Raw genomic sequence first — 23,547 nt, forward strand, 5'->3', positions numbered from 1 at the left:
ATATATTCAGCTATTTAATCTAAGAACACAGCAAGACAATCACTAGTAATGGAAGGAGTATACTTTCCATGATTCTTAGAAAAGGGTTGTTTTTTAAAGTACAGTTATATATTGATCATTAAATATACAAAAGTTGTTTGAAATGGAGTGTTTGGTTAAAACGTAAGCTAGTTATACATTTTGTGCAATTATTTTTAAAGTTAAGGCGAACTATTGTTATTTTAAAATGGCTACCGCAGTCTTTTCTCGGGTCTATGAATTAGAAGCTATCCTACGAGAGTCTTCGCGCTAGTCCTTTCTCGGTGTCTATGAAGCGAGCTGGTGGTGGTGCCGTGCATAACGTTTCGAGGGATATTAAGTGTACACAAACGTTCGTGCATAAGCACATCGGCTCAACGCCTTCAGTTCTCTTGTGACTGACTGCCACCCTTTCCCCCACCTTTGTTTGCATCATGAAGCCAGCCGTAGATGAGATGTTCCCAGAGGGAGCAGGTCCCTATGTGGATTTAGATGAGGTGAGTGGGGTAAAAATTGACGCTACTGCCGAGGGACCCTCGAAGCACTCTGCACAACCAAGCCCAACTCGGGCTGAAGGGAAGCTTGGGAGGAGGGGCACTGGGATTCAACAAATCGGTAGCCAGGTAATCAGTAGTCGCTAGTACCTAAGGCGCTGTTGTAGGGTTGTAGTAGTAATTCTGTTGAGTCACTAAGGGCAGGAGGAAAGAGGCTGTGACTGTTAAGGGGTATCTACGGGTAGGTGAGAGGTGGAAGGGGGAGATCCAGATCTCTTGTCTGTTCTGAGTGCTTCTGTTGATGTTCTCCTACCCGTTTTCTTGTCAGGTAGATAGGTCTCCTATCTTGTCATTGACTAGTTAAGTTGGTAAATTTCACTCGCGTTAGTGCCCAGTACTCAATCCAAAATGTCAAATCAATTCACCATGTCACGGGAGAGTGCTCCTAATTAGACGCCGAGTTTTATACGGAGTACTCTGCCACACATCTAAAGATACCTGCATTTTGAAATGGTTAGATGATAAATTGATGAAAAATTTTGGATTGAATACTGAAATATAGATGCCTTGGGAAAAAAAAACCTTGGACTCATAACTGGAGAATCAATATGATAGTGACTTTTTAGCCCTGATGAAGTCGGTGGATATAATCCACGATGTAGAGTCTTGTGGGCCCTAGGCCCTCATGCTGGCAACCAGTCAGACACAGGACACGCTGGAGGTATGGTGCAACTGGCCCAGAGCACGTGCGCTCGGCCTCTTTTATTGATGCTGTGTCACATGACTAGTGACATCAGTGGTGGGTGGGTGTTAAGTGTAGATACAGAGTTAGCACTAGAATGCTAACTGTTTCTAGGGCATTACATCCCTCCCCAAATTGGTTAAAAATTAACCCAAACAGAAAAAGTCCAAAACCTGTGGGGGGAAGAAAACACAGAAAATAACATTGGACTTGCGCTTTCAAAATGAGTCTCTTTGGCTGCTTGCAAGCCGCAGGCAGTATAGTTCTTGCGTTTTGGATTAACAGTTCTTGGTGGCACGGTTTGCAGTTGTTCGGCGGGTTCATTCTTTGTCTGTGCTGTCTGTCCGCTGTTCTCAGCCCTGCATTTTGCTTTGCTCTCTTGGTGACGAATAGTTAAAGAGAGATGGATGACATGGTGGTTGTTAGTCTTCCGGCTTCTTTTCCCATGCTGGTTGCGTGATGTTTCCGGGCAGGCTTCAGTGTGTTTCTTGGCAGGTGAAAAGAGTAGGCGCGAACATCCCTCTCACTAGGATGCCCCTCTCGCCGGTTTTCTTCTGCCACAAGATGTCCGGGAGGACCTCTTTGCCAGGTTTCCACTGGACTGGTGTTTTTGGTCGCGTTGCTCTACCATAGCCTTCGGGCCGTGAGCAGGGCGCTCCACGAGCCTCACAGTTGTGTCCTAGCTCCACCTGAAGGTTGAGTTGTCGACTCTTCTCATTGCTCGCGAGGCTTTCATCCCCTTGGGTCCTGCAGACGTGCATCTGTAGATCTGTCTCCCGTGCGGGACTTGCTGCCACCAGAGTCCCTTGAGGCTTCTGTTCCTGGTTTGCCACGGGCTGGTGCAAGGTAGGTCAGGTCCTCAACTTCCGGAGGCCTGAGTAGTCTCGCCATCCAATCTTCCGCTCAAACCCCAGAGGTAGATGTCGCCAACAGTCTATCTTGCTCTCTTCTGCGATCGCCATGTGGATGGACGGCTCGTAGGTGGTTGTCTTTGGTCTGCGCTGCCGGTGCTCTTACCAGGCTTGTCTTCCATTGCACTCAGGTGTTCCAGTGCCTGTCCCTTTCCTTCTTCCCGCAGGGGTGGCTTCTTTCTTCTTTTCTTAGTGGCGGCGGCCACTCTGTTCTTTCTTCCTTCTTCTTAACCTGACAGTCGTACCATTCTGATTACTTCTTCCTTCTTAGTGGCGTTGGCCACTCTGTTCTTTCGCCTTTTCTTCCTTTCTTCGGTGGCGGCATGCCACTCCAATCTTTCTTCTTCTCTTCTCCTCTTCTCGCGACGTACCCTGGTCCCCTTTTCTTCATCTTCTCTGGCCAGGCTTCTCCATGCAGCGCGCGCACTCTGCACGTGTCTTCCTGGTCTTGTCCTAGTCCTAGGACACTGTCTTCTTGTCACTCACTTCCAGGGTTAGCGTCACGACCTTCACATCTTCTTCCTGTCGCTGTCGTTAATTTGTGTGGTTGAAGTTCGTTGGTCCATGTCTTCGGACTGCGTCTTGGCTGAACTTCCTGGACCTCGTGCTGGTCCCTTCTGCCGATGTCCAGCAGGTAGATTTTGTGGTGCGAGCTTCTTGGACCTCGTGCTGGTCCCTTCTGCCAATGTCTGGCAGGTAGGCTTCGGGGGGCTGAGCTCCTTGGACCTCATGCTGGTCCCTTCTGCCGATGTCCGGCAGGTAGGATTCGTGGTGCTGATCTTCTTGGACCTTGTGCTGGTCCCTTCTGCCAGTGTCCGGCAGGTAGGCTTCGTGGTGCGACCACCTGGCTGGTCGACTTCGTGCTTTGTGACCAGGCTGAGTGGTCAGGTTGCTTCTGGGTTGAATCTTCACTGCTGCGGGTTGTCTGCGCGACCATTTTCTTTGAGTCGCAGCTCAGCTGCTTTGGCGCGCATCTGGGTGCGCTCTTCGAGTGTTCCCTTGTGACTTGCTGCTTTGGGCTAGTGCTGTCCGCACTGCTGCGCATTGGCGTCATGCGCTTTCGCACTTCCTGGTGCTGGCTTCCAGAACCATCGTTGGTTCGTGTGGTGGTGCTTCTACTTTCGCCATACTGCTGCAGCGATGGCCTGTGGCCACCAGGCATCGCTGTGTTCTTTTCCGGCGTAACGTCGGTGCTTCTGAAGTGTTGCTTCTTGGAGGGTTGCGTCGCCACTCCATTGACCTTCTTCTGGTCTTGCTTCTTCTTAGCGTTGTCGGTTGCGATTCTTTGGAATTTCTCTGGGCGCACTTGCAGAGTGCTTTCGATTGTCTTCTGAGGAGTCCTTGCACTCCTGTTGGCAGAGGTGTTCTTTGCGTTTCTGGCGCGCTCCTACGTCGTCGCCTTTTGCATCTGGGTAGTGTCTTGGTACTACTGTAGTCAGTGTTGCTGTGCATTTACCTTCATGCTTGGCTGTGTTCTCAGTTGTGCAGTGGTCTTGTTCTGTTAGTACGGTGAGCTTGGTCGCTTTCTCCTTTCCTTGCCTGGAGGGAGTTGGTTACCTTTCCTCAAGAATGTCCTGCGTGGAGTTGTTGCCCTCCTGACGCGCTTCTGGGGTCTCTGGCGCGTTCTCGGGGTTGTCACCCTTTTATCTTCTCGGGCTGTGTGATGATTTGGTGGCGTCCCGGTGTGACAGTGTTCTTGCGCTTGGTCAGTTTCTCCTGGCGTTGTTTCGCAGTCACCTGGTGCGGAGTTCCTTTATTCCTTGCGCCGTCTTGTGCAGTGTTATGCTGTCCTGGTGGCGCTGGCGTGGCGGTGTGCAGCGTCTTTGGTCGGGCTTCCTTGTCGCTGTGTGGCGTTCCTGTTCCAGTCTGGCGTTACTGTCTGTATCCTGTGGTGCTGGCGTGGTGCGGCGCCACTCTCTGCGTTCTGAAGTCCTGCGGTGGCACGGTGCCACTGGCGTGTCTGGTAGCACTGGCTTGCACTTTGCTTTGTCCTTTGAGCGCTCTCCAGCTTGTTCTCCTCTAGTGGGCGTCTGCTTTTGTTTGGCGCGCTTGGGGCTATACTGCAGGGCTGCAGTGGTTAGTTTACCTTCTCAGTAGGTCTGGGCTGCAGCAGCTTGCTCTATGCTGCCTTATTTTCCTCCTGGCACACGGTTGCCTGCTAGCTCGTGTCACTCTATGGCACAGCTTTCCAAACTTTTCATGTTGGTGACACACCTTTTTGTGAAAAAAATTTCAGGGACACGGTAACGCGATGAAGCACAGCGAGCGAGCGCGAACCACCTATGGTGGGTTCAGGCCCCACACACACATACCCTACCCCACACACACCACCCCACCCCACACACCCCACACCCAGCCCCCCACACACACCACACAACCCCCTACACACACCCCACACTACCCCCCCACACACACACCCCACACTACCCCCCCACACAACCCCCCACACACAACCCCACACATACCACCCCAAAGACACACCACCCCACACACACACACCTCACACGACGCCCCACACACACCCCTACACACCCCCCACCCCCACCCACACACACCCCACACACACACCCCTCCCCCCCCACAGCAAGTATACACTCAATTAGGCAACGCATTGCCTTCAAGGCCCTCTGCCTGGTCTTCAAGGCACTACATGGAATAGGACCCATACCTCTTCAACGTCTGTTCTCCTGGTATACCCCCACCAGAACACTCAGGTCCACAACTGCCTGCCTCGCGAGAGTGCCCAGATGTAAGAAGGCCAGGATGGGAGGAAGATCGTTCAGAGTAGCTGCAGCCAAGCTATGGAACAGTCTACCTGTCGACATTCGCCATATCCCTCATCTCCTCCCATTCAGGAAACGTATCAAAACATGGCTCTTTCCCCTGTCCCTATAAATAAACCAGCCAGTTCCAGTTCACCCCCGTCAATAAACCACAAGAGTAGCTACCAGCGCCAGGATACCTGCCAGGTGACAGTCGCGCTTTATAAATATTTTAAATAATAATAAATAAATAAATAATTAGCTCAGGGGAGCACGTGCTAGACTGCTGAATCCTAATGCAGCCCTTCTTGGAGTCACTGATCTTCGACAATCACTTAGGAAATTTTTCAGGAAGCATGTCACCATGATCGTGTCTTGGGATGAGTGAAACACGGTGAACTTTCACAATGTACTGGAGGCAATGGTTCTCTTTATGATAAAGGTGAAGGTGAACAGCACTAAAAAACATAGAGCTTTAAGCTAAACTCAAAAAAAGACTTACTGCTCGTAAAAGGGGGTAAATCCAACCCATTATTTAACTAAAGAAATTTCAGATTCATTTAAAAATGAAAAGTCATTTTCCACCGAGTACTTTTACTGCGTGATAGCCAGGTTATTTTAAGATTTATGTACTGTTGCGTTGTGATAAAAACAATCAATGAAATAGTAATGAAAAACGGAAAAATACACTTCAGTAGTGTGTGACACTAGTAAGTGGAAGTTGAACTCGAATGGAGAGCATAACACTTCAGCAGAATTCCTACTATACAAAGCAGATAGTAGCGACACCAATACAGCAAATAGTATCTCTGTCCATTAAGCAAAGGGGGCCAGAGTTGAAGAACCCAACAGATTAACCACGAGTAACTGCAAATCATTAGCACGAGCACGTGTTGGAATACTTCCTGGACTTCTCTCCCTACCACTCACTCAATCCAGGTTTCAACCCCTAGTCCCAACAAAGGTGTAATGTACAGCTGGGCTTTTAAGGCCATTCAGTTTGATTCACAATAGAAATCAATTCAAGAAAATGCCAGGAGTAGCAGAAGTGATATTTAGCACCTTGGACTGCTAATGACTACAGGGCTGAACTCATGACCCAGCCGCAGCTCCTCAGCAGCCAACTAACTGCTTTTGAGTCGGTAGAGGAAAGGCAAAGAGTGAAAAGTACAAGTAGTAAAAACACCAGTCAATATCTGTGCCCAACACTATCTTCATGACCCAAAAGCAGTGCCAGGAGAACTTGGAAGCAAATCCAGGAGGAGCAGGTGGCATTCCTGGCTACCCTAAATGGCAACCATTTATTCACATTCAAAAGCAGGACAGGAAGGATTTAATTATGCACCCAATATCAAATGGAAATAAGTGCATATATAAAAGTATTTTTGGAACTAGATAAAAATTAAGGAAAGGGAAAAATTCAAAACGGACAGCAGCACAGGTCCTTCAGCAGGGCTATGTCCAGATCGATGCCCTCTGTGTACTTTAACGCTGATTAGTTTTAAGTACTGGACACCGGTGGAATGGGCAACAGACACAAGACACAGCCGCACCCGAGCACTTAACATGTCTTTAAAGACCTTGTGCGTGTTAATAGGCCCTATTAACATGCACAAGGTCTTTAAAGAGCTGTGAAATGCTCGGCAGAGTCGAGCTGCAGGGGCTCTTAGAAGGGGTGAAACAACAACAAAGCCCTATAATAGGGCTTTGTTGTTGTTTCACTCCTTCTAAGAGCCCCTGCAGCTCGACTCTGCCGATTCCCGGCAGAAGTCATTTCATCACGCGACACACCTATGGTTGGGGCGCGACACAGTAATGTGTCGCGCCACACAGTTTGGAAAGCTGTGCTCTATGGCATGTAAGTTGCTGCCATAGGGTATCTTCTTCGTGCTGCTGGGTGCAGTGTTGCTCGATGACCACTGGGTGGCGGCATTGCTTTAGTCAGGTTTACTTTTGCTGTCCTCGGCTTCCCACAACGTTGCGGGCTTCGTGTTCACTGCCCCCGTGGTAGCGAACATTCACCGATGGCTGCTGCTCACAACTTCACCAGGACCCCTCCTGTCTGTGAAATAATCCTCCTTGGGGTGGTGAGTGTGTTTGTGTACTTTGGCTGCTCCTAGACCACTCCGCCTGTCATGGTGAGTTTATTCTCTAATCTCCAATGTCTTTGGGCAGTCTAATTTACGGTGCAGGGAGGAGGGCTGGTTCGAATCTACGTTGGCTACGCACTGATCCACTACTATCCTTAGCGGCGCTGGCCGCGCACAGTCACTTTTGTACATGTGGTAGTCATTTACCTCAAACAGCCCATGCCATGGAGGTCCGCCTGGGCTGATTTCCTCCGGGTGTCGCTCCGACAGTCCTCCGCAGCTTCACACACGCCGCGTGCCTTTTCTGTGAGGCCTCTTCCCCTTCATAAACTCTCTTGCAGCTGCAGACTGCGCTGTGCCTATGTTTCCTCTCGCGGCCCTTCCTGCTATGACTACAGGCTGCGCGGGCCTTGCGCTACGTCTCCCCTTTTACCACTGTCACTTAGGAGGGGAGGGGGGTGTCGGCACTTCTCCGATCTGCGTTGCTGAAACTGTCGTCGGACTCCGCTGTCACCACCTCGCTCTCCCTGCCCGCAGCAGCTCCCGGTTTACACGCTGCACGGGGCGGGGGAGGGTCGCGTTACTCCCGGGACTGCATTGCACACAGTTTATTCTTGGACGGGGTTGGGCTCCGCTTTCCTTGGGCAGGGCCCGGCAGCTCTCCTCACGCTGCGGGCTCATTCACCTTAACAGTTCACTCACCCCGCCGCCGCAGCCTCACATCGCACGCGCTGCGCGGCGAGGGACAGGGGACGCCTCAGGCAGGCCGCGTGTGGGCTCCGCTGGTCCTGCTCTCGCTGTTGGGGGCAACGTTAGTGTATATAGCGGGTGGGCTCCACTCTACACTTGTTCTCGGCGTCGCTAACTGGCGGCGCCATTACCGCCGTTTTGTCCGTTACGGGTGGGCTCCGCTTTCGCTATCGGTCACAGTCAGGGCTCACCTTCGGCCGACGGGCCTGTTCGACCACGCGGGTGGGCTCCGCGTTGGTCTCTTCGTGACGGGGTCAGTGGCGGCCGACGCGGGTGAGCTCCGGTCGGTCCGCTTATCTTAACGGGGCATCGCCACTGCAGGGCGGACCACGGCAGGCCGGAGAGGTGCGGGGTGGGCTCCCGGTCACCTTCTCATGTCCATCCAGGCCTGGGGCTCGTCGCACACCCCGTGGGCCTCTCGGCGGCCGGCTCCTTTCCTAGGGGGGTGTGCCTTTGCTGCAGGCAGCTCTCTCTTCCCCTTTTCCTGAAGTTTTCTCTTTTCTTAGCTGTGGCACGCTGGGCACAGCTCCGCCCTCGTCGCCATTGTAGAGTCTTGTGGGCCCTAGGCCCTCATGCTGGCAACCAGTCAGACACAGGACACGCTGGAGGTATGGTGCAACTGGCCCAGAGCACGTGCGCTCGGCCTCTTTTATTGATGCTGTGTCACATGACTAGTGACATCAGTGGTGGGTGGAAGTTAACTTCCTATTATGCACTGTATTCTAGCATTCCTTGCATAGATTCGCTCCAAAATATACTGTCAGAACTGCAACAGGCCAGCCTCCGAGCAGGAGACCTTTTGATTCCCTTCCCGACCATTCTACACTTAGGCCTGTGCCTTGCGAAGTGTGCACTCTGTTTGAAATTCTTCTGTGTATGGCTGGTCTTATTTTATGCATTATCTGCTGGTTTTAATCACTTTCAACAAGACGTTTTTTTTCTCTCTGTCCACTTCTTCAGCACTGGATCTGGGTCCTGTGTTTTGTGCAGTAGGCCCACTGCTTAATCCTTTCTATAAAGGTTTATCTTGCTATGTGCTCTGTGTTTCCCACCCACTAGGAAAGCAAGACCTATCTGAATTTCCTCCGGCTCCCAGCAATGTTTTAATCGAATGGTTTTATCTTAATCCTGTACATTCGAATGCTTTTTAGGTCAAGCCTATGCAGCGCACATGCGCTGCTTAGGAGGACCTTTAGCCATCGCTCTGGTCACTTTCAAGCATACACTCGTGCTTGTGGCGGCATCCACCTTGCGGGAGCGAGCAGGGGCGTGCCACAAGCACGAGTGCAGTGCTTGAAAATGAGCAGAATGCGCACGCATGCACCACTCCCGGGCTCACCTCCTGCTCCCCCCCTCTCTCATGCGCATTCCTTGTTGTATAATTCCAAGCTGTACGGTCAGCTGTCTTCCATTGTCAGGTTCCAGATATATTAAGAGCCGTTTTGACCGTTTATAGACACTCTTTCTTTGAACTGTTTCTCTCTCTTTTATTTGATCGGGATGTATTAATTGAGCTAAAGTATTGCTTTTGAAAAGCCATGTAATATCTCATAGTTTGCAACTTTCTGCCCATTTTTCTCAAGGGATTTTGTAATAAATAGTTTTGCAAACATGTTATCTTGCCTGATCTTAACAAGCCCTTCTAACATATTGTTCTCATCTACATGCAGACACCCATTTGACATATTTTAGATGATACTGAGTTGTGACAGAGTAAGTGACGCCCATCTGCTCACAAATTTGCCGTCTGTAAACAATCTTTTCGACCCACTGTCCCTACAAGGTGGTGCATCTTGACTGGATACGGAGCTTTGTTTGTCTCCGCGGGGTCCGTTGAGTCAGCCTTTTAAACTGTTTTAATCGTGCCATAGAGATCTTTATGTCGTAATTCGATCAGGAAGTCTGAAATCTACCTTTCAGATCTCTCCTTGATATTCTCCCAGGGTGTTTGCTGACTGATTTGAAGCGGTAGGTGAGAATTGACTTAAGCCATGCCCACTCCTCTGTGATACTGTCCTCTGGCCCGTTAGCAAACTCAGTTGTTTGTTTTTCACTTAATTGACTCAAAGCAGTTTCTCTCTGACAACCACTGGGCTACTCTAAATGCCAGCTGTACGTTAGCAGAATGTAACGGAATACTCCAGCAAGAGCTCCTCTGTATGTCATTTGAGCAGAAGGTCAGCAGTAGCGGAAGTGACATCATGTACCCTTTTACCTCCTTCGTGACATTACCTGATTGATCCCTTGTGCCACCATTTTGTGCTTCCTATTCGCTGCTGTTGGGCTAAGAAAGAGCAACAAGCATTGGCATAGCCAATAGTTCTCGCCTTTGGGACCTTATAAGTGTTTAACCATGCAACAGTTAATGTTGGTGCAACAGTTAATGTTGGTGCACCAATGATATTGTGCTGCATAACTAAATACTTATAAGGTCCCAAAAGCGAGACCTATTGGCTATGCCAATGATTGTTACTGTTTGTAAATGTTTTTATTAACCATACACTAAAACTGGCTTATAACTCACTCCTTTCCTGGGGTTTTAGTCTGATGGACTGGCCTAGAATGGCAGGTAGCGGGCAGATGTCCAAAGCAGAGTATCTTGTGCTTGGAGCAGTGGATTGTTCTTATCCTCTAAGCCAGCCAAAGACTTGGTAGCCGATGTCTGCTGCCCTTGACCTGCAGCTGCTCTCTCCTTGAGGATGCAAAATGTTATCTTTTAAGCTGAGCCAGGCAGAGATATGGATGATATCACCTATATGAGAGAACATTATTACCATTAATTTGGGAGAACGTCGGAAAAAGTTTTTGGGGATTAATAATGATACTGTTGTCTAAGTTGTAGCCAATTTGCCGTATGTTTTAAAGAGAACAATTTTAACTGTCAAATCAAGTGCCAACTGTATCAGATATGTGCAACCTGCACATGAACGACAGGCTGCTACAATGAACATTTGTTATTTAGCACATAGCTAAACCCAACTCAGCCTGCTTCAATTATGCCAGTTTGGCATTAATATGTTTTTTATTGTGTAGCCATTACAAGGCAATCTTTCAGCTTGATTTGTCCCCTGTAGTCCAGGGCTGGGAGCTCATCATGGTGAGAGAAGCATGATGATGGCGGTAAGGAGTGGGAGAAGTGGAAAGAGAGATAGATTGAGGCACAAGGCAGAGGCTTTAACAAAGAAACAAGTAGATCGCAAAACATGAGAGAATGAGAAATAATGGCGAGAACGGAGGAAGAGAAAATAATTGAAAGGAAGCTTGAGACATCTGAGGGGCAAGTCACTGCTTCAAGTAATTTTTTTGGTTTTCCTTTACATTCTGGCACTAGGTAGAGTGGTGCATATAAAGCAGGTCAAGGAGGAATAAAGTGAGTTGTAAAAAAAAGGAAAGATGGAAACATATAGGGACGAAAGACTTAGAATTACAAAATAAGAATAGGTTGAGGAAATGTACTAAAAAATGGTATTAGCCAGCTTGGTGTGGCAGGATATAGAGCGAAGAAGAGAGTAATGAAAGTAAGGGACTAGAAGGGCACAAAAAAGGCGATTGTTATTTCTGAATGCCAGCCATAAAAATATTGTTCTACAGAAATAATATAGCCAGGATATCAGCTGCCAAAATATACTTTGGGTTGGGATATATGGCTATGCATTGATTTACTATCTTTAATTCTGAATTTACATACTTTGAGACACCCATGCATGAAGTCCCATGGTGACAGTTGCTCTCACTCACTACACTTGCTCTCACTGTCTAATTCAATGTTTGGTCTTACGCTCCTTCACTTTCAAAATTCACCAGCCCCTACTGGTTGTCTGTACTAATAAAACATTTATTACTACCCAAAGGAACCCTTTATGCAACCTTAGAATAACAAAAGATTGAGTAAAAAAATAAGGTTATAAACTTGGTCTTTGTAGTTTGCCTGCAGCTCCTTGAAGTCATTTCTTAGCTCACTGTGCTATATTAGGACTGCTACTTATGAACTACAAGAAGTAAGGTGATCTCACCAAAAGGAATAACTCGCTGAGCTTTTACATGAAATACAGATCTTTGACCTGCATGTTACACATTGTGCTTTGCAGCACGCGCAATGACTCTCTAAGCCCCAGACTCATCTTACCGTTATTAACCCACTACAAATTGCTGGGCAAACACGACTTTGCTGCAGGTTCCTTAAGCCCATGAGATATTTAAAAATTTAGCATGTCTGTGACCAGTTAAGTAAGCCATAACAGGTTTACTGTTCTTTTTCCTTGCAATTTCTATGTACTGTAAATATGTATTTGTAAGAGCGCACAGCTACTCAGAGGAGTGTCCCGGCTGTAAAAACCTCATGACAGAGTGCTGAACTATACTGATGGAGGGAAAGGCTTACGACTATTGCTGAAATAGCCAAGTTTTTTTTACCACAGTAGTTCAGTAGATATTCTGGGAGACCCAGATACCGTAGTCCAGCCTTGAGACCATAAGAGCCTGGACTGCAGTTTTCCTGTACGCAACTGGCAGTAGGGGGGATATTTTGGAGCATTATTATTAGGCCAAAATATGTCCCCACTACCGTTTGAATCTGGGCTTCATAGACAGATTATCATCAAGCTTGATCACCAAGTTCTTGACTGTACTCACTGAGGTAGCAGGGGGAGACATGTCTGACGGCCACCATTGTGCCAGACGTCACTGGCGAAGGACCCAAAGAAGATGATCTCTGACTTCTCTGAATTCCACTTTAGTTTGTTCCTTTTAAGCCAGGAAAACACTTCTGACGGAAATTTATTAATCTTGTCACCCCTGAAGTGACAGAAGTTAAAAAAAAATGTTTAAGTCCGACTAAGCTTTTTAATAACGCCGCCACTCACGACTCCGCCCTCTTTCTATTGCCATACCGTGATCGCCAATTTATGGGGTCCCGGAGTAAAGTTTGTCCATTTCCAGCACTGCTTTCACGTTACTGCATTTGTATTCTCAGGAGACACACTTTCACATCCGTCTTATTAGATTTTTTACTGTAGGAAGGATGTTTAGAAAACGTCTGATAATGCACAGCCTTACCCATCAATCAATCAAAGTACTTGTAAAGCGCACTGCTTACCCGTGAGGGTCTCAAGGCCCTGAGGGGAGGGGATGCCGCTACTGCTCGAAGAGCCAGGTCTTGAGGAGTCTTCTGAAGGCGAGCAAGTCCTGGGTCTGCCGTAGGTGGGTAGGGAGGGTGTTCCAGGTCTTGGCGGCGAGGTAGGAGAAGGATCTGCCGCAGGAGGTTATTCGTTGGATGCGGGGGACAGGAGCGAGGCTGGTGGAGCGGAGCTGGCGGGTGGGGGTGTAGAAACTGAGTCTGCTGTTATGGTAGGCTGGTCCGGCGTTGTGGAGTGCTTTGTGTGCATGGTTGATTCTCTTGAAGGTGATTCTCTTGTCGACGGGGAGCCAGTGTAGGTCTCTCAGGTGGGGGGTGATGTGGCTGCGGCTGTTGACGATCAGTCGGGCGGAGGCGTTTTGGATGCGTTGTAGTCGTTGTGGGTGTTTGGCTGGGATTCCTGCGTAGAGTGCATTGCCGTAGTCCAGTCTGCTGCTGATGAGGGCCTGTGTCACCGTTCTTCTTGTTTTGGTCGGGATCCACTTGCAGATCCTGCGGAGCATGCGGAGGGTGTTGTAGCAGGAGGAGGAGACGGCGCCGACCTGTTTAGACATGGAGAGGGAGGAGTCGAGGATGAATCCCAGGTTGCGTGCATGGTCGGTGGCTGTCGGTGCTGTTCCCAGTGTGGTCGGCCACCAGGAGTCGTCCCAGGCTGACGGGGTGTGTCCGAGGATGAGTACCTCTGCCTTGTCAGAGTTCAGCTTCAGACGGCTGTTCCTCATCCAGTTGGCGACGGCCTTCATTCCGTCGTGGAGGTTGGTTTTGCCGGTGTGCGGGTCCTTGGTGAGGGAGAGGATGAGCTGGGTGTCGTCGGCGTAGGAGATGATGTTGAGGTCGTGCTGGCGGGCCACTTGTGCGGGGGGCCATGTAGACGTTGAACAGCGTCGGGCTGAGGGATGAGCCCTGGGGGACGCTGCAGATGATGTCGGTGGCCTCGGATCGGAAGGGCGGGAGGCGGGTGCTCTGGGTTCTGCCGGAGAGGAAGGACGTGACCCAGTCAAGGGCCTTCTCTTGGATTCCGGCTTCTAGGAGGCGTGTCTTTAGGGTGCGATGGCAGGCCGTTGCGAAGGCGGCTGACCGGTCCAGGAGGATGAGGGCTGATGTTTCGCCGTTGTCTAGTTGGCGCCTGATGTCGTCTGTGGCGGCGATGAGGACTGTCTCGTGCTGTGGTTGCGTCTGAATCCGGACTGGGACGGGTCTAAGATGTTGTTGTCTTGCAGGTGGCGGGCCAGTTGCATGTTGATGATTTTCTCGATGACCTTCGCCGGGAACGGGAGGAGGGAGATGGGCTGGAAGTTCTTGAGATCCTTGGGTTCGCCTTGGGCTTCTTGAGGAGGGCGTTTATTTCAGCGTGTTTCCAGCTTTCCGGGAATGTCGCTGTTTCGAAGGAGATGTTGATGACCTTCCGTAGTTGGGGTGCAATGGCAGTGTCTGCTTTGTTAAATACGTGGTTTGGGCACGGGTCTGACGGAGATCCTGAGTGGATGGAGTTCATGACCTTGCGTGTCTCGTCGTCGTTGACGTTGGACCAGGAGGTCAGGCGGTTGGTTCAGGTGGTGTTCACAGGGGAGGTGGGGTCTGGCGTGGTCGGGACGGTCATGGTGTTGAAGCTGTCATGGATTTCAGCGATCTTGCGGTGGAAGAAGATGGCTAGTGAGTCGCACAGTTCTTGTGAGGGCGGTATGTCGTTGACGTTGGGGTTGGAAAGTTCCTTTACGATGCTGAAGAGCTCTTTGCTGTCGTGTGCGTTGTTGTCCAGGCGGTCTTTGAAGGAGGATCTCTTAGCTAATCTGATGAGGTGGTGATGTCTGCGGGGGGCGTCCTTGTGGGCTGCATTGTTGTCCGGAGTGCGTTCGTGGAGCCATGACCTATTAGCAACTCATCCAGCATGCACCTTAACGGTAATGTATTCTCCCACAGACCTACACCAGCCCCAATTGGACCTGTGCAATTCATTTAAACTTTTGATTTTCCCCAAGCTAACAGTGTTTATATTGCAGTGGCAACAGTTTTCCTTAGAATTTGCTTACTAGCAAGAGTGAGTTAAAAGCCAGAAAACGCAGCAAAGGCCTCTAGACCTGTACATGTAGAAATGAATATTCTGTCCTATATCATTATACCACAAAATGGATTCCAAATAAAAATTACTATATGGAACCTTGAGGTGGTTTCTAAAATGAATTCCCAACATAGTCTAGGACGTTTGATACTCCAGACCTGTTCAGAAAGGATACGTTTTAATTTCTTCAAAATAGATTTAGTATATGCAGTCTAAATGTTTTGAAATATTGCTTCTCAACCGGATGCTGCCCTGCCTGTGTCAATGCAAAGAACACACAATTGATGGACTGAATGCAGAACAAATCAAAACATTCACCCCCAGTCAAGAGATCTGGGTTAAATCCATCATTCTTTTGCTCACCATGCCACACCAGTTTAGACATAGCCATATGCAAATCAGTTTTGACCCTGTGCCTCATGGGAACAGTCCAGCCCGAACTGCCAAGTCAGGTCCTTTCTGGACTGGAAACAAGCATCCTATGTCCGGTTTCGGGGGTTCACACCTCTTCAGCCAGGATAGCTTGATTCCAGTGGCGCAGTGAGCCTAGGACCCACGTCTGGGCATACCTGGCGCACTTAGGGCGAGAATGCTAAAGAAACACAATTGATGGAAGGAATGCAGAACACATCAAAACATTCACCACCATACCTTTGGCATACTCCATGCCAAAGTTATGGGGAGGAACATGGTGCGTTTCGAAGATTATTTTTTCATATTGACACTGTTTATCCCTATGCGTTGGGTGAATAGTGGGGTAGTGTATTTTGAAAGACCGAATGGAAATACAAGGAGCAGTTAAGTAGCCCGGGGTCTCTTTAGTAATATTTAGTAGAACATTTCTGTTTGCGAGAAACACGTCTTTATTGACATTCTTCTTGGATATTTTTTCATTAAAACGGTAGTATAAGTCTTGTTAGGTTTCATAAGTTTTCTGTATAAGTATTCTGCTTAAGAAGTGATAAGATTTGCCCATTTTGAGTTATAAAGAGCAATCCCCTTGAGGCATGCCTGTACATTTTTAGGATGATTCCGCCGAAGAAAAATTGCAGTTATTTACCCATTTAACAATGGACAAGCCTGTGAAGAATTAAGGTTTTATGGATGCTAGGATATGCTGAAGTGATCCTTGGTCTTCTTGGCTGAATGAAGACGAGCAAGGTGTGTGTGTATTTTTCCATGGCGGGATCGTCACAAAAATTGGCAAGCCAAAACATAGCTGACGAAGTAAGTAGATTGGCAGGTTTCGTGCAAATCTGTCCACGGAGCCATAAGTTATAGGCAAATCAAAAAATGCCTTTTCATTGAAATTGCCATTTGACCTATAACCACATAGTGGCTACTGCCACTGTATAATGTATAGTTAAATTGCCGAAGTATAGCTTTAGGTCGACATGTTTTTCTGGTGCCTAGTTAATTTTGAAGGCCCCCCCCCCCCACTCCCTGAAAGGGTAGTTGTTAATTGTTTGTTGTGCCAGCCCCATGCTTCTCAATTACAGGTTTTGCTATATACTTTCTCTGACATTTTCCAGCCCATTCCTAGAGCCCTCTAAGCACTCTCCTACTTGCCACTGGAGTTAGAATTTACCAATATGTGAATGACCTGTGACTATACCTGAAGATGCTGTCCTTACATGGCATCCTTACTCCTCCATCCTGCCTCGGCTGATTACCCTTCAGAAACCTAATATCCTTCTACCGCTCTAAAAATTAAATAAGCATTGGTAAAACCAATAATTCTTGCCTGTTGGACCTATTGATTTTGTCAATGGTTTTAGCAGTGTTCTTGTATATACATAGCATATTTTACATAGGTAAGGACCCTGAATTTGTAAACTCTTCTTTTAGTGCCATGTTGTATTGTAATTGACTTTGCTGAGTATAGACAAAGTCAAGAGGGCTCTGCTCTTAAAGGGAGAGCTGTTGGGTGTTCCAATGTTTGTATGGTACATGTGAGCTGAGCACCATTTAAGTAGCAGAGTGAGTACTAGTTGTCGGAGGATGTTCATAATGATGCACAATTGAGGGTACTTGAGCTGAGACTGTCGGCAGTGTGAGACAGTGGGCCATAACAGTGTTCATATTATATACTCATCCAATCCTTGGCCTCTGTCCAGTACACACATAGTGATGGTGACAGATACATCTTTCATTTGTAATTACCAATTCTAATTATTTACAACAAAATAATTGTTGTGATTTATATCAAAATGAGCTCTCAAAGCCATAGGTTGGTTTAGCCTATTTTAGGCATATGTTTATTGTTGTGTGACACATCTGGGTGTAGTAGCAGAAAACTCACAAAGAGGCACCTAAATGCTGGTAGTGAGCATGCTGTGTAAAGCACACAATTGTAGTTCACGTTTTAAGACCTGCTTTGAAATGTGTTGGCCCAGCCCCTTTTAGAGCCTCCCATCCTTTTTTCATCCTACCTTAAGCCCTGTGATCCACAATAGGTTTTTCTTCCTACAGTCAGCTAAATGCTTCTTGCCTTTTGCAATGTAATAGGTCTCGTATTTGCAAGAGTTGGAGCTATTGGCATTGCAAATGACAGTGTATTTAATCTATGTGTTTTGGTTTGGAGTGGATGTATGTGATTTGTAGTGAAATTATGTGGGTTGAGTTGGAATTGTGTGGATTGAGTTGGATTTGTGTGGCATGGTGAATATATAGAGGGAGAGCTGCACAGATTAGATACAAAGGAAGACCGAGGTATAGGTTGTTTGTGCATGAAGGGATGAATGAACTCTCGATAGAGCTGGTGCTGAGTGATGCTTTGGTGCTGGAAAGAGAAAGGTAGTTGTGAGGAGGTCCTCATGGTTTCGCCAGGAGATCTACCAGATGTCAGTGAGCTTTGCTTCTTTTCTCTTCGGTTATTAAGAAGAAAATCCTTATTGCTCCTGTCCATAGTACTTCTGAGTGTTGATGAACTGCTAAAAACCTTAAAATAACTGACATACGCCCCAAAATGAATGAGAGCCCGCTTCATCAACGAGGAAAACTTAGTACAATAATATAAACAAGCGGCGAGCCATTAGTGAATTTGTTTTAGAGTAAGGATTCATGTACTCCAGACTTCGTGCAATGGGTTGCATCCACACTTTCCTCAGAGCTATTGTATCCACCAGGGAGGATAAAAACCTGGATTCCATGCATGAATTTGTACATTTAAGGTCAGTGCGATGTAAGACATGGAAGGGAAAGATGGGCAGCCATGGCACTGGAAGGAGCCAAGCCACGGACTAGCAGCATGAAAAACAAAGGAATCCGGCGGGTGACCTCTTTGTGCAGTGTTTGGTAACAGAGCACAGCAGAAGCAGGGGCAAGCGAAAGCTCCTTTTCCAAGCCTATTTCCAATTCTTCTAAAAACATGCTGTAAACAACACGAGGGAGCAGGTTGGAAAAGACCTCTGAGAGTGGTGGGGGTGTTGAGTAAAACCAAACTGAGTGGGAGGATGGCGCGGGGGCTGTGCTTGCCCTGCCTTAGACCCTGGTGCTGGGGAACGTGAGAGAGCCTCTCTACGCAGAGCTCGACACTCAACAGCATAAGAGGTTAGTTTACCACAGCTTATGCTTCCAACTGATATCATTAGCTCAGACTTTGTAAAAATTGAAAGAATGCCCTCCCTCTGCCCTGACAGCAGATGAAAATCATGCGTGCGTACATACAAACACAAGAATCCCAGATATACACACACCCTCAAATCACACCTGTGCAGATACAAACAAAAGCACCACAGATCTACAATACCACGCTCCAGCATACATTATTCTTCAAAACCCTGACTGATCCTTATTTAGAATGACTCAATATTGAAACACTGCACATGTGGGTTTGATTTCCTGTAGTGTAGTTCCTATATTCCCAATAGGCTCTGGGCATTGGAATAACATAAACGATAGTTTAGACGTAGGACTTAGGTCGACTAGGTCTCTATTGAATATGTTAGACTTAATTGTGTGTGCCAGCTAGCTCAGAGGTCACTAGAAACGTTCTCGAGTAAACAAGAAGGTGTTAACTTTCCTAATAGACATAGAAGGGATTAGCTTCTGACAACCATATAACATGACAACTTTGTTCCCCCTGAAATAAGGAATATCTCCAGAGTCACGGAAACAATAGATAGCTATTTCACTCAGTCAATCGTGCATGCTTTGTTTCACCAGAAATGCAGAGAAATAGAGAGACAAGCGTTTTCAATAAAAGGGTTATTTATTGAGCAGTCTTCTTTCTCATGCAAGAAAAATGAATTGCCACAATTGCAATACTTGTCATAAAGTAAAGTGCGTACAGTAAAAGGAGTATTATGAAATAATACTGTAAAAGCATTTATATGGTTTCTAAGCCAAAGGATACTTAAAATGGATAAAATACATACAATGATAAAATAATGACTAAACTTACTCAACTGGTGTTTCTAAGATACGCCTACCCTGGTGTACTTAACCTAAGCCTAGTACGTGAGAAGGAGTAGATGAGTTACAGTTTTTTGCCAAGAATCTGAATCAAGAATTCTCTAAGGGTCTAATCAGCTTCGTACCTTGGGTATAGAGTGAAGGAGGTCTTGCATCTCTCTCTCAGGACTCGATCTCCCAGCAACCCGCGAGGGTGTCAGGGAAACACTGGAGCTTGATTTTCTCAGCAGGAGAAAAGACAGCGTCTCTCTCAGTGCGTCAGCAGGGAGGGTCGGCTTCCTTCGGCACTCGCATCAGCAGGGCGTCGGGCAAGTAGATAGCCGATCTGCTCCAAACCACCGTGTATTGCTTAAGGCAGATTTGGTTCATTTATACCTGGAAGGTGCCGAGTTTGATGTAAGGTTGGACATAAGACGTCACTAAGAACTGGCAGTTATTTCAGGACTCCAGGAGTTCTAGGACAAATCAAAACAGAAGCAGGGGGAATTCCAGGGCTGCTGGAGGCTTGGTTTGTTTAAGAACGTGTTGTGCTTTCTAGGAGTCTATGGGAGTAGCCTTGCCATATTTGGACTGCATTGGCTATGACTTAATATGGATATGATTCTTATGCCTTTATAAGGATATGATTTGTTATAACCACATAAGGGCATACATCGGGAATGTCTTAATTCGGGTCCTAGATACATTCACAACATTCCATCATCTTTGCCCAGGCTAAGATATAATAGGGTCAATACAGATATGTTGTTTTTCGGAAGATTAATTCAGGCTCAATTATAGGATCAGTCTTAGGTGCAGAATTCCACCTGGATCTATGTTGTTCTATGCTCAACCCCTTAATTTCTAAACTTTGCAACTGTAAGACTAATATCCACTACATTTTACATTGTCATCAAGCTGGATCTATGTTGTTCTAAGCTCAACCCCTTAATTTCTAAACTTTGCAACTGTAAGACTAATATCCACTATATTTTAAATTGTCATCAAGCATTCTGACATCCTTTCCAAAGAAAACAGCCAAAAAGAATATAACAATAGCCCTGAAAAAATGTTAATCGACACAAAACCCTTGGATAATGTTTTCACTGTTCATTTAGAGGATGGTTGTTTGATTTGTCTTAAAAATAATATCATTGACTGCTGCCGATGCCTATTGCTTTGGAGTTTGTAATCATTTTGTTGGCTCTCCATTTAGATTAAACAGAATGCTGGATGGTTAGGAGGGGAGGTTAGGACTGATATCATCAACGGACCAGAAATGTGCAGGCCGAGTCTATGCCTTTGGTGATGTAAATATGTGGCTTCTTCAAGTGGATTGTTTGTACCACTTCGTTTGCAGAATCACCCTAGAGTCATCCAAATGATGGACAGTTGCCTGTCCTCCCTCTAGCTAGCATCCTATGTTTTTCTGTTTGTTAATTGTTTTATATATTATTATTTATGTTTTATCAGCTCCACATGCACATACCTTCACTGCTCTGATAACTCATTTGAGATTTTTACTAGCGACGTATTTGCTGGCACTCCATATACAATCAATCTTTGAGTGCCTTCTTTAATTTAAAAGTACCTGCTCTTCTCAGGACTTGTGAAATACATTTAAAGGGAGAATGCTGGTACTTCTCTGTAGGAAACATGTACTCTGAAAAAGTGAGTATCGGCACTTCTACATTTTTATTTCAAGCACTAGTGAGGTTCAAGCTTCTTTGGTCATCTGGGGGTCACAAAATATATTCTATGGTGCTCATGGCATCCTAAATGGTAAAGGTAAAGGTCATTTAGTAGCTCAGCAGGGTCATTTTCAATCTTCTTTTTCCTTATAGCCACAGGGCATCTATGCTTTTTGGAGGAAAGAAAAAGCTGACTTCCAAATTTGTCAGTCTTCAGTGAGATTCTATTCATCCCTAAAAATTGTTAAGCACTTCTCAGGCGTTTTAGCTACACCCATGAGCAGTAGCTTATTCAACTGGATCTGGCCTTTGCTAACTCTAGTATAAGGTGTAATGAAGGGAGAAATGAGAGCATAAAGGAAACCCAATTCTTACAGCCTGTTTTGTTCAATTTCCACTCCTTGCTGTTCCTCTAGAGCATCTACGGCATTTGCTGTTGAGGGGGCCAACAATGGGCCAAGACTGTGATGTCAGGGTTGTTTGCTGTCACATCTGCAACCAGTAGTATTTTGGTGAATTGGTCTCCAAGCCATTTGCAGGGGTCATAATGATTTGCTGATCTTACTGGTGAGGCTTGAGGCGAATCAGACCATGAGGCTTTGCACCTGCTCTTCATTTGCAACGCAAATTTCACTTCATTGGTGGGCTCTACAATGGTCTGCAGGCAAGGTTTAAGACAGTTATATAAAAAAATTATGGAAATACAACTCCCTTCCACTAGATGGCGCATTGATTCTATACCACTGCAGTAAGAATGGCAATGCATATCTCGCTTGATGGGAAAACCCCTCTGATGTAGAGGCAGATTCCTAGGAGACACTGCTCGGAACCAAAAAAAGGGCTGCTGTAGAAATAGTCTTCTGAGACTGTCGTTTGCTGAGTGGAGGACGGCAGACCATCTATGGAGTGAAGAGAGAGCTCAAGACTCAAGTCTGTCATTATTTCAATTTACAACTTTCAAGTGTGTGTGTGTCTGGTTCTCTTAAATAAACAAGCACGTCAAACCTTTCATCAAGCCTGCAAAAACATAAGCTGAGGCAGGCAAACTAAAAAAAAGATTGCTCAGAGTACATAAATAATAGAAAGGGTAAGAACTCCTGTAACAGGGGCAGTCCTTATGGGAGGTTACAAAAGGCCAAAAGGAGAGACTATTAAGCATATTCACCAAACAAAAAAGGGCAGTGACTGGACCCATTGAAAAAGATAGGATGTGCTTCAGTCCCACATTCTGGATACAGCATGTCTCGAAGAGACAGCGCATGCGCTGCCTAGACAAGACCTAAAAATTATGTTTTTATAAAACTGTGGAGTCCTTTGAGTCGAATAAAAAACTTGTGGAGCAGAAAGGAGCAACTGTTTTGGTCCTCTATGGCACTCTCTACAGCATCTCTGAGTGGGCAGGGGAACAACTAGTTATGGTTTGGAGAAGGGAGTCATCATGCACTTAAGTGAAAGAAAGCCTATGGCCTGACCTCCTTTCCTGTGACACTCCAGGCCATGCTTGTAGATTGATAGGCTTTTGGTGCTACAGTGCCGATTTTGTGCTAAGGGAAAAAGACTGTCCGTAAGACTGTTTCTAATCGGAATACCTATTTATCCTCCTAATGTCTCATTTTTTTTTTAAATATGTTTTATTGAAACAATTGACATACAGTTACATCTCTGTGAACATATTACAATGAGGAAACAGAAAGCTAGTCAGCATGTACAGTATATGTAAGAACGATTATGGCAGCCAGTGTTCCGGTAATTACAATCCTCATTGAACTGGGCAGTCGGCTGCAATGGGAGAAATCCCAACATTATCACTAGATAACATTCTCTCATTACACATCATTGTATGTTGCGTCCTCTATCCCACCAGAGTATCCGGCCTACCCTGTCGTCCAGGGCGTGCCTCTGGTCAATGCCCTCTGTAATGTCCACAACCTCACACTTTGTGTTACAGCGCGTTGTTCCCCAAGGAATTGACCTCTCTGGGCAGATCAGTCGCTGAGATCGGTGAGATGAGGCTGTTTTCTATGAACGCGTCTTGGTCATTGTCGCGTTGCAACGGAGGGTCGCTGCATGGGCTGCCGTGTGACGTGTGTTCATGTACATGTCTGTCAATTATGAAAGTGCAGCGCTGTCAACTGGGGGGCGACAGTCTGTAGAGCCAACCGCCGAACAGAGGGAGGAAATAGAAAAGAGATCGGGGATGAAGTGAACATTAATTCAAGGGAGAAGGGGGTGCTGCATTACGGTTCCAATTGCCTAAGTCCCGTGGCCAGGTATCGCGTCTATGCAGGGTGGGGATGTTTTACACATGTGAGTCGATGTATGTGGATGAGCTGCGGGGGCATCCAGCGTTCGGGTGGTGTAGCTCTGTGTGTGTCGGTCGTGTGGTCGATCGTCCCCAGAAGGGGGGGGAGAGAAATGAGGGGGGGTGGGGTGGGGGGGGGAGGGGCCGGTGAGCGGGGGGGGGGGGAGGAACGATGCTAGTTATGACTCCGTGCCCTATG

The 23,547-nt window shown here is 46.9% G+C and overlaps 1 protein-coding gene across 1 annotated transcript in view; it reads left to right on the forward strand.

Moving 5' to 3' along the window:
- The first annotated feature begins 293 nt into the window (after window positions 1-293).
- The window catches only part of COPS9 (COP9 signalosome subunit 9), a 56,122-nt gene continuing 32,868 nt past the window's right edge, over window positions 294-23,547 (forward strand). The window contains exon 1 of the mRNA XM_086944835.1: window positions 294-515. Coding sequence (XP_086800961.1) covers window positions 453-515 — 63 coding nt within the window. The 5' untranslated portion in view covers window positions 294-452. The remainder of the gene's footprint in view (window positions 516-23,547) is intronic.

The sequence above is a fragment of the Lissotriton vulgaris genome, chromosome 11 (genome assembly GCF_964263255.1).
Source record: "Lissotriton vulgaris chromosome 11, aLisVul1.2, whole genome shotgun sequence".
Lineage (NCBI taxonomy): Eukaryota > Metazoa > Chordata > Amphibia > Caudata > Salamandridae > Lissotriton > Lissotriton vulgaris.